The 12097-nt window shown below is 32.1% G+C and overlaps 1 protein-coding gene across 3 annotated transcripts in view; it reads right to left on the bottom strand.

Annotated features, from left to right (window-relative positions):
• LOC144972290 (calcium uptake protein 1, mitochondrial-like) overlaps positions 1-12097 on the bottom strand; it is a 37083-nt gene that overhangs the window by 12083 nt on the left and 12903 nt on the right. For 2 of the 3 annotated variants that reach the window (XM_078913379.1, XM_078913378.1), the window contains one exon: positions 4367-4387. The exons of the other annotated variant lie outside the window; for it this stretch is intronic. In XM_078913379.1, the coding sequence (XP_078769505.1) occupies positions 4367-4387 (21 nt within the window). The remainder of the gene's footprint in view (positions 1-4366; positions 4388-12097) is intronic. 3 annotated transcript variants of the gene reach the window in all.

The raw sequence follows: 12097 nt of genomic DNA, 5'->3' as shown, positions 1-12097 counted from the left end.
CGTTTCTATGTTATATGTTTGTGCTGAGAATATTGGCTATTAAACTTAACTGCTGGTCAAAATTACTTCGCGATGGTGGTGAACGAATCGGCGATCTCAAGAAGTGGGTGAGAGAGGGATCTAGAAATGACTTTGGGTTTGAAACGAATATTTTTGTGTTCGTGGATAGCTCACACGGTAGAGCCACGCTCTCACCTGCCAGGCGGAGTTGTCGTACCAATAAGGTCGCAGGTTCAAACCCCACCACCGCCGCGAAAAATTATTTTATTCTCTATTGTCTTCTGGCACTTTTCTACTCACTTCATATCTTGTTATATATTATCTTAGCACTTCATGAATATATTAATTTATACAAGTAAAATGTTTGAAAAAATAAGTAAAGATGTGATGTTTACTTCCCTGGTCTAATTTTAGGTCCACTGTGTTCAACAGATAAGAAATTATATTAACGACACTTCAAATTTCTAATGGTACCAAAAAAAAAAATCATACACAACACGTTATTGAAATTTCATCAATGCTGCATAACGGTGTAATTACTACAAATACAAATAATGTTAAAACAAAAAGCGGCAGGTTAAAATCTCACTCTTCAAACTACCCCAGGGTTAAATCATTGATGTTTAAAATGTCAAAAGGTTTAAAATAACCAACATGTAAAGCATTAATTGGGTGTGTTATCAGTTCCCACATTTGAAACAAACAAACAAAAAAAACCTAAAAAATATATGATCCCAAGAATCAAAGAATCAAAGAATCAAAGAATCAAAGAATCAAAGAGGTACAAAATCTAATATCAAATTTTTTAGGGAAAACAAAAATCCACAAACTCGGTTATGTAAATCTTATCTTTGAATGTCCAATAAATAAATAAATCTAACAACTGATTATTCTTAGTAAATTTCCCAGAAGACATTTATTTGGTTTATCTTCAGTGACAAAGTCGTTAAATTTGTTAACAAACAAAAAAGTTAACCAAATGAAACAACACTGAGTCACAAATAAATTATTCACTTTCCACAGACTGACTTGATTATTTGATTGTTTGATCCTCTTGAAATAGATTTATCATTTCTCTTGTAAAATACATTTGGCTGATCTCCCTATTTGTCTCTACTTAGTCTTTCACGACATCCATAAAATTTACTAAAACCCTTGTAGACGGTACTGAAGGTGACTGATTTAAATCACCATTCAAAGTTCAATAACAGGCAATAGTAATATGAGTCAACATTATAATCTTGTGTGAGGAGAACAGTCAAATTAATATTAGTGGTCATCGAAATCTAAATGGTTGTTTTATGTTGAATCTTGGAGAAAATTTTGGCCATACAAGCCAAACTAATTTCAGATAGAGCATCAGTGATGCAGAATCTGTAAGGTGATACACACACATGATGTCATTTTACTAAGCAATATACTATTCAGTTTTACTTGTAATGGCTACCACTTGCATGATTGCATGAGGCAACCACTGGCTGACCTGTCTCCCCCCCCCCCCCCCCTCCCCGGCTTATCAATATAAATAAAAAAGAGGAAAAGTTATAGTCCGAAATTGGTCATCTTATAAATGTCAATAAATGTTGACTACTATAAACTGTGCTCGTCATCTTTTTGACATCAACACGATTGCAATGCTGGAAACAAAACATTTATATCTATGTATAGATAACTGAACACTTACAGAAATGATCTGAAGAAGTGTGTATGAACAAATATGTTTACTTCCAGAAATGATGAGAAATAAACATGTCATTAAAAAAATTAAATAATACAAGCAAAGGTCAGAACAAGAGAAAGATATTCCTTGTCTTTTCTACACATGCATTACATGAAGAATGTTTTTTACAAATTTTCTAGACAAATTCTCAATTTCTAATTTGTCATTCCAAAACGTGAGTCCCTCTTCTACAGGGTTGGGGAAAATGAGCGTTAATAAAAGCCATTCTTTGTCTGCCGGTTGCTAGACGCAGAATCAAATTCAGGAACTTAATCTTAGGGTCAAAGCATGTTGTATACGTCACCACTCCAACCACAGCAACACATGCAAGCTGTGTATCATAGATGGCTGATTCCAATGCGTATTCCTCTACTCTTTTACTCAGCAGAGAGAAAGTAAACAATGAGATTCCCTGACGATACTTTTCTTGTAAACATACCAAAGAATAATAAAATTTACAGACAAGCAAAGCTGATAAATAGAAGATGCATGTAATATAACCAGCTAAGAAAAAAAAAGACTTGACTAAACCTAACAAATAAATAAAATAAAACATGGCTGCTAGCTTCTCTAAAATATACAGATGAAAATTAAAAAATACCAACATTCATTTTTAAAATGATTAAAATGTCAACCATTTTCTGGCTTCAAGCTCAAAATTCAAAATCTTTATAATAAAAGAATGTATTTGACGTTTGCTTCAGCCCCATGATCTCTGATTGAACATGAATCCAACAATACCGGCTGAGAAAACTGGTATCCTTACATTGTGGCTTGTTCTTTTTAAACATGTGTAACTGTTACATTTGTGAGTCTTAGCCGATGGTATGATTTAGTTTCAGAAGTTTTGAAAAACGAGTTCCTTTAAAGAAAAAATAAAGGGAGGTCATATAAAAGTTTTAGTAGGTCCTGCCGTCTTATTCCAGGATAGGGTCAGACACAGCCTCAAAAAAGAGAAAACATTTAGTATAGGACATAAATCAAACAAGTCTTATCTATATCTGGGCAATCTTCGAGTACGACGAAAATAAGGAGGAGAATCAATGATAAACACATTCTTGGTATTTAGAAAAAACTCTTTTATATTCAACATGAATGAAAAAAATGAAATATGTTTGGTAAATTACCCATCATACATGTTAAGAAAAGATCGTTTATACTAAAACAATGAAGTCCCCACGATATTTAGGTTTTACCATGATATGAGATACATACTAACACATATAAATATGAGAATAGAGAATAAGTAAAATGCATATCAGGAGGAGCAAAAAGAGCACATCATGTTGTAAGAAAGGAGATTGATGATTAAAACTTTGTAAATAAAACAAAAACAAGGCAGTGTGTATTTATTGAGTGAAGCTCGACAAATCAAAGTGTGAGCAGAAACAGAAAATAGTGTAAGCATCACAAGCATCAATAATAAATGCATATAACACACACACACACACTTTATTATGAATTCGATCTACTCAAATAATACATAAATATTATATAACTGAAAAAGAAGCATGGCATAATCTTTTACATTATGATTTGACAGTGTTTACATATAGTGACTATGAGTAAAAGCTTAACAAATATCAGTGAAGACAGCTGTGTTACAAAAATAAAACCAAAGTTTTTAATGAAACCAAAAACAGAGTCTTACATAAAAACAAAAAACAATTATATATTAATAAAAAACAATTATATATATTAATATACATGTAAAAAATTTTTTTTTTAATTCAAGCCTATAAAACCGACTAATAAAGCCTTCTAGTCGACATGTAAATATTCCAAGCTTTTTCAAATACACTGGTCTATAAATTCTAAATAAAAGATCTTTTAAAAAAAAAAAAAAAGAAGAAGAAAAAAAATGAATGAAAATTTAAAAAAAAAAAAAAATGGCCAGAAAAACAAAAAATCTAACATTTTTAAAAGTCAATAATTAATTCTTTGAATTTTGCTAAAAAATAATCTAGCCAAAAAAAAACAAACAACTAAGCAGGATGAGGAGGATTTGCTGATAATTCATTTCTTTAACACTAAAATGTTATTGTAAACTAAGCAGGAATGGAACCATGTCTTAAGTGAAAAGGCGTCAAGTCTTGTCTCACATGTCAAAAGTTTAATGAATGAGGATCCTGGTAAAGCGTTTTGAGCACATTTACTAAATATTGTGTTTAGTAAAAGCTCAAGTTCTTGTTGTGTGTGTGTGTGTGTGTGTGTGTGTGTGTGTGTGTGTGTGTGTGTGTGTTGTGGGGTTTTTTGAGTATTTTTGGGTTTTTTTTTTGTTTATTTTGGGGAGGCTGTTCTCACTTTTTGAATTAAGATTTTTTTCATAAAAAGTAATAAAGCCAGACATTAAAAAAAAAAGGATTAAGGTTCCAATCCTGAAAAATGTTGGTTAAAAACAATCATTAAGTAAGAAATCAACTCTACAACTTCTAAAGGTAATAAACATAGGTTTGGGGGAAGGGGGGAGGGGTATGAATTAAAAAAGGGGACTGTTCTATATGTTATGGCAAGGATGGTGTGTATGTTACTGTCAGAATGGTGTAATCAAAAGGCAAGAACATACACGCTGCTGAGGGAATTAGCAAAAAAAAAGGAATAAAAGATGGAAGATGATGACGATGATGACGACGACAACGGACTCACCACATCGGGCAGGCTATCCTTCTATAATGCAGAACAAGAAGGGAAAAAAGTAGACAACATAGAGAGGCTGGGCAATACATACAAACGACTATGACTAATGGACTAGTCCGTCTGCAGGACACAAAACAACATTTTTTAATCATTTTGGCTTGAAATCTTATAATTCAAATATTGAAAATAACAACAAAAAAATAAGTACAAAATGTCTTTTTACTGGGGAGTTCTACACTCAGAAATGGGTTGTTGATCAATGTGTTTGTGGAAAAGTTCTATAAAACCCTAGGGTTGCCAATTCAGGAGGCAAATTTTATAGAACTTTTCCACAAACACATTGATCAACAACCCATTTCTGAGTGTAGAACTCCCCAGTAAAAAGACATTTTGTACTTATTTTTTTTTTCATGTTGAGCTGGTGGTTGGAAAATATACTGAGGGTTTATAACGTAATGAATTCCGTAGAATATACAGAAAATTGGCAACCTTGTACGTGTCTCAGATTGAAGACATTTTGGGAAGTTTAACTCACTCAACCCTAACACCGACTATATCCGTAGTTTACCCGGGTTACTTTCACCCCATGCATATTTATTATATTTTTCTGAGACAAATTATAGGCGTTGTATCAAAGCTAATGTTTTTAGTTTTTACATGTTAATGGTAGTTGAATAAAACTATATATGTACATGCTCATTTTTATCCATATTTTTTCAATTTTGAAAAGTAGCAAAAATCTCTAGGATTGAGTGAGTTAAGGGTTGTCTTTATTCATGTCTGAAGTATCCAAGCAACAAGGCTCTGATGTCAGATAAAAATCTGAAAAGGTCTGCATGAAATAGTACTAGACAAAGCTGAAAAAAAACCCCCAAAAAAAAACAAGAAAAAAAAAAACATCCCGAAAAATCTGTCTGCCTTGACTCACTAGTTAAGATTACTGATTTTTTTTGATGATTTTTACTTCCTGCCTTGTCCGGCACTGTTTCTTCAATAGCTTTTCAAATTTTGATCTCCAAAGTTAGAATTTTTCAGCCAAAATACCAAAAAATGTGTTGTTTATATTTGGTCACTGTAGGGACAGCAATAGTAGAAGACTATCCTAGTGACTTGGTGATCTAACATTAAAGTGGGAAGGACGCAGCTTGAAAAGCCAGATAATTATCAACATCTGCTAATCATAATAATATATTATATGACTTTTTATAAGCATAAAGCTAATCTGAATATATATGTATATATGGTGAGTCTATATGGTCTCGTGGTACAACATTCGCTTTTGGACTGGAAGGTTCAGGGTTTGAGTCCCGCTCCGAGCGTCACATAGTTGAGTCCTTGGAAAAGGCTCTTTACTCTCATTCTTTCACTGCACTCAGGTGTAAAATGAGAACCTGGCTGTCATCAGCATTGTCTCTGTCTGAAAAATTGTAATATCACTAACAGGTATCATGTCTCCTCCTACATGTTAAGTGTTACTGTTGTAAAGTGCTTTGAGCACGTTTAGTAGATATATTGCGTTATATAGATGCTTAAATATACACGAGGCCATGCCAATGGATCGTTTTTGAGACAATTTTTCCTCCTTTTCTTCTTCAAATAACTCAATCAGGCTGTGTTTTACTGTCAATGTGCATTATATCCAAAAGAAAAATAAGAAAAATGTTTGTACTTCCTCATCGTCTATAAATAATACATGTTCAAAGTTCTCATATTGCCCAGAAGCTTGGTGATACTGTATTTAGGCAAAATGGGAAAGGGAGACTGTCGACATTAGATGGAGGAATATTAAAAGTTTGAAACGTTGACTTGTCTAGTCTGTATTTTACTTTGACTTCATTTGGACTTGGTCTACTCTGGTGTCTACTAATAGTGTAGAGAAATACGATTTGGTCTAGTATAAAACCTGATTGGGGTCCTGATAGCTCAGTTGTAGGAGCATTCGCTCCACAATCAAAGGGACCGAGATCTATCCCTAGTGCAGTCGAGATCCTCCTGTCCACCCAGCAGTGATTGGGTAGCTGGGTCTGTTAGATTTGACAGAAAGTACTTTACATTAGCCTTGCATTAGCCTAGCGTCCTATCCAAAGGGTAGCAAGCAATTGTTATTGTCCGTTTCATGCTATAGAAACCGGGATAAACTCCGGCTCCATGGGCCTATTGGCTCTGAAGGACTACTTTTAAAAATAAAATATGATAAAATGTGAAAGTTTACCAAATAAATCATTGAAAGTGACCAGCCTGGAATGTGATTCTAAAAGCACGATGAAACAAAATGCCAAGCTTTGCCAATGAGATGCAGACCTTGTACATGCTACACGTGTAATTCTTATTTCATCCCTTTGTCACTCCCTATTAATTAACATTATCGACCATCATGAACGAGTAAACCTAAACACCTGGACAGTTCTTTATTGAAATTTTAAAAAAGAATCTGAAAACAGAACTTTTTCCCCGTGCATTTTAGTCCATTGTATATTTTAATGTTGTGCATTGTTTAACTCTTGATTATCACTGAATTCCTATTTGGTTTTTTTTTACATTTAAAAAATTATTATTATTTTTTTTTTTCTCAAAGAGCTCTGAGCACCTTTGAGTGGAAGTGTGCTCTTTATAAATGCTTCCTTATTATTATTAGATCTCAGTTGAAAACACTATCCTGTATTCACACAAATATTGCTGGAATAAGATGACAAGAAATTTTTATTGTTCTCTATTTTTTGGTTTCAAAAAGCAGAAACCTGTCTCCTAATAGATTTAGGTAAACAAATACAAATCTTTAATGAATACAGTGAGTGATGGATAACTCTATGTCATATAAGTTAATTTTCAAATAAGTGCATGTTTTAAAAAAAAATTTTTTTTAGTCTCATCTCCAACTATGTATTAAAAAACAAAAACAGGGATCATAACTCGATTGAGTGAGAAGTCAATTTTTCCTCAGGTCCCGTAAATCATCCACTGTACACTGAAGTGCTTGTAAACGTAAAACCATCTTAGCATAGGACTCTTCATTGTGAGTCTGATGTGGCTCTTTTTGTTTTGTTTGTTTGTTTCTTTTTTTGTTCTTGTTTTTTGGGGTTTGTGTATCTGCTTTTTTTTTCAATTATTTTGGTTTAATTTCTAACCAAATTATATTTTTTTCAAATCTATTCTTTTTTTTTGCCAATGAATAGAACTCAAGAAAAAAAAATGTCTTCAAATAAAGTTACGTTTTACAAACATCTGATATGAATAAATATGTTGTACTCCTTCCTCAGCCTTCTTTAAAAAAAAATAATACCACAAAACTATAAGGACCTTGGTAAAAGTAAAGTTTCTTGTGGCAAATCACTATCATTAAAAAATAAAAAACCAAGATTAAAACATTAAAATCATACAATTGAGTGGTATCCGTAGTTCGCGTGGAAAAATATCCTTGAATAAATCAAACAATAACACATAAATAAAAAACAAAAAACAAAAATAAAATAAATTAATTCAATGCTACAATGGCATGTTCAGCTTAAACGTGACACTGTTGCTTCAATGCAAAATGTTACAGTTTCAAAATCAGATGAGATTGAAACATTTTGAAATAAATAAATAAAAGGCAGTAATATTTAAAATAAAATAAATCCGAAATCCCAATAAAGGTGAATGGCTCCTTCAATTCAATACAAAGTGAGATTGAACATGACAATTTGTGCATTTACATCTATTATCAATAGTTTGTCCTTTGTTTTTTTTTTAATTTTGTTTTTTTTCATGACGATTACTTTGATCTTCCAGCAACTTTTCAATCCTTTTCAGATTATGCCATATGCCTCATTATTCATATCTGTATAAAACAGGAAAATTGGAGAGAGAAAAAATTGGAAAATTCCTCTTTGCATATCATTGAATTTGCCATATCCTCATAATTGCCAAAATTATTTGAACAGTCAGACCACACTAGGACTTGTCACACAATGATCTGTGAACAGTCAATCAAAATGACTTTCTTCTTCTTTCATTCTATACCTTGTCTATCAGAATGAATTTTTTTTTTTTTAATTTGCATTTTGATTAGTTGGCAAAAACAGATATAAGGTCATTTGGGGTAAATTTGCCTCAAGGGGAAACTTTGCCCTGGTAGAATTGTAACATGTTGAGTATTCTCAGTCTTGTTGTAGCCAGTCCTTGAGATTAAACATTTGATTTCTTATCAAAGACAGTTACTGTTACAAAACTGGGTGTGCTGACTCTAATTGGTCCAAAGACAAAGAGACCAAGATTCCCCTTGACACAAAGTAAACACGCTTGACACGAGGGAAAAAGGATATGATGTCGACCATCTGTAGAAGGTTTCTTCAGAGATGTCCTAACAAGTTCAGAATGTAGGCACCCCCTATTTACCCTTATAATGTCTTGGTGTAAGCAAAATGAAGAGAATGTTAGTATGTATATAGGATTCCTTTGTGATAGGCAAATAAACCATTTTTGCATATATCAGATTATACGTATTTTTATTAGGACATAAAGTGTGATGATGTTGAATATAGAAAATTAATTCAAGATTGAATTTAGAAAATTAATTCAATGTGGACCAACAGAAATGGAAGAAAAAAAAAAAAAGTTTCAGATGGGAGAAATAAAATTGTATGATAAATAGTTTGAATCTTTCATTCAAATGGCACACATGTCATTTCCTGTCACACATGTCATTTCCTGTCACACATGTCATTTCCTGTCACACATGTCATTTCCTGTCACACTTGTCATTTCCTGTCACACATGTCATTTCCTAAGCATCCTATCAAATCTTGATATGAATTATTTCAGTTCCTCTATGGAAGTAAACGTCAAAATATTTTTCTTTTGGCCCTCACCCGAAGGAATGTAATTATATAAAGGAATGGGCAAGGCTGAACAGACCAACATTGATGGGGAAAGCTGAGAGCAGACCTGGATGGAGGGCCCTTACCATAAAATAATCTTTCCTGTCTCGTCTATGACCACCTCGGTCAGTAGAATGAGTGAATGAACGTGTATATAAGAAATCCTGACATCATTCCACATACAATCAAATAGACTAGTTTTATATCTGGTTAGACTCTCTTTTATTCGGACCCCTCTGTCCACCTAACAACATTGATTAGGTAGCTAGGTCTTTAAGATTAGATAGAAAGTACTTTGTGAGAGACCAAAGGGTAACAAGCTATTGTTACTGTCAATCTAATGTTACTGGAGAATGTATGTAAAAAAAAACAATTAATGAGTATGTAAGATTTCACCAAATTACCAATAAATATGTGCAATAATAATAATATGCTAGCATCGATTACTCTCGTGGTGGCAAAATACATCAACCTTGATCTCTTCGCTAAGGAGCTGGTACAAGAACTGCGATAGCATTGAGGAGTATGGAATGGCATTACTAAATACAATCGCTACAGATTAAATTGAATGAATAATACATCTGTGCTGAAAACAATGCAAAGTCATGAAGCAGTCACGTGGAAACAGAATGCATTTGGATAGGACTAGCAATGTCATGGACAGAATGATCAACCCCTCACCTCAAACCCAGTATTAAATGGATTATATGGAGACACCCCTAATTGAAAATTGAATTTACACATCAAAATTACAAATTAAATTTTTGTTATTTAACAGTTGATGAAAAACTAAATTCATTGTCCTCCCCAAAAATATAAAAAAAAAAATCAATTCAACTCAAATTTCAAATTCAGATTATAAATTCAATTTTCAGTCTCTGACCCATTCCAATATAACGTGAGATTGAGGCAATCGGTCACATATTTCACTATACTGAAGGCATGGCTTCTTAAATTAGTATACATTTTATATATATATGTATATATATATATATATATATATATATTATATTATATATATATATATATATTATATATATATATAATATATATAATATATATATTATGTTTATACATGTAACTATCTTTTATCGCATTAAAATGGCATTTTCCATTTCTTATTATGAACACATTTTAAATCAAGGGTATCGAGCATTCTTGTTAACTACTGTACCAGGTATTTACATATCCCTTAGCAATAGCAGCATCCCTTTCAAAGATTAAACCTCAGTCCTTGATATAAGTTTGAGAAGTAGATAGAATATTAATCATCGTTTGAAGCCATGAGGTCAGCATATCTTGGTTATAAAGACCACAGTACTACCAGCATATTATTGTAAGCGTAAGCTGAGCCATTACCTGTTAGTTTGCATCAGTTTCTCTAGCTCAAAAGTTAAAAATGTATCTACATCTTTTTTACAATCAAAACCATTCACTTTAGTTAAAATCGTCTATTTATGACGACTTAAATTATAAAGCTATTCTCTTTTCTTTTTAAAAATACATACTCTCTAAGAAATCAAATTAATCGAATCAATATGGAAACAGATTTGATAAGAGGAAAGGAAATAAGGCTCAAATTCCCCTGTGCGATTACACTGATGTGTAGAGCAAATTTATCTGTTATTAACTGGTCAAGAAGACAATATTTATTACATAACCATAAGACAATAATTTGGTTTAGCAAATTCACTTGTGCCTAATCCAATATCTGGCAATGACTTTTCCAGCCTACAAGCCCCTTTCTTTTTTTTATGATTTGGAATAAACTTTAAGTATTACACAAAGTAATGCATCTAAACTATAAAGATAAATATTTAGAACCTGCAGGCAACTGTATGATTTGAGTGATAATTTGGCTTGTGTTGAACAGCAAAGTTCCAGAAATAAAAAAGAGAAAAAAATTAGTAGTGACTAGATCCAAACCCAAGCCCTCATTACAAAAGTGGACGATTTATTGAATCATTGTCACTCTGGTAGGATTTTTTTTCTATATTCTTTTGTTTCTTTGCTTAATTTTTTTTTATATGGCACTTCCCTATGCAACTTGCACATGTCTCTTACTAAAAGATTTTACAGACACAATACAGGAAACAAAAGTAAGAAAGATATTTGTAAGAAATGAGTGTATATAAATAGAAAGATACCAGACAGCCATGAACATTGACACTACGAGAGCTTGGCCTAAGAGAATCAAATTGAGCTTTTATCTGATGATGTCATAAACAAAAATGAATATAACAGTTTCAAAAAAGAACAAAATACCAAACCGGAAGTCAATCTGGAATTAAGTAATGCATTTATTGTTTTTTGCTGTTGGCTGAAGAAGGGTTTTCTTTGGTATTTTGTTCTTTGTTTAAGCTTTATTCACTTTTGTTTATTATTTTTTACAGTCTACAGCTTCTAGCAGCTTTGTATCACTTTGACTTGTATCTGATAAAGGGGAGTTTTAAAATTTTTTGTCTAAAATTACAGGAAAAAAATAATTAAACTACAAAATTATAAAATGTCACACAATGACATGGAATTTTTCACTTCCTCGAGTATTCCTATATTACTTTTTAAAAAATGAATCAATCTAAAACTTCCTCATCAGCTTATTCATTCTCCATCATTTTTCACTTAATCTTTCAATATAATTTTGTACCAAATTAACTAATCAAATTAAGAGTTTATTGAATATTTTATTTCTGCTTTTATAAGTCGACATTATATACAGTATTTATACTTGTTTTGTTTTTTTAAGAGGTTTAGAGTATTTCAGACTCGAACTTTTGACTTTGTTACAAAATGGGGTTTCGCATTATTCACTGCTTACAATGCTGTACATTTAAAATCTTTAACCAAATCTTAAAATGAAGAAATAACATGTAAAAATTACAGA

Source organism: Berghia stephanieae, chromosome 5 (assembly GCF_034508935.2).
Source record: "Berghia stephanieae isolate SIO BIC M18660-M18661 chromosome 5, UCSD_Bste_1.3, whole genome shotgun sequence".
Lineage (NCBI taxonomy): Eukaryota > Metazoa > Mollusca > Gastropoda > Nudibranchia > Aeolidiidae > Berghia > Berghia stephanieae.
The sequence above is the reverse complement of the archived record's forward strand: the minus strand, read 5'-3'. Positions and strand labels throughout refer to the sequence as shown.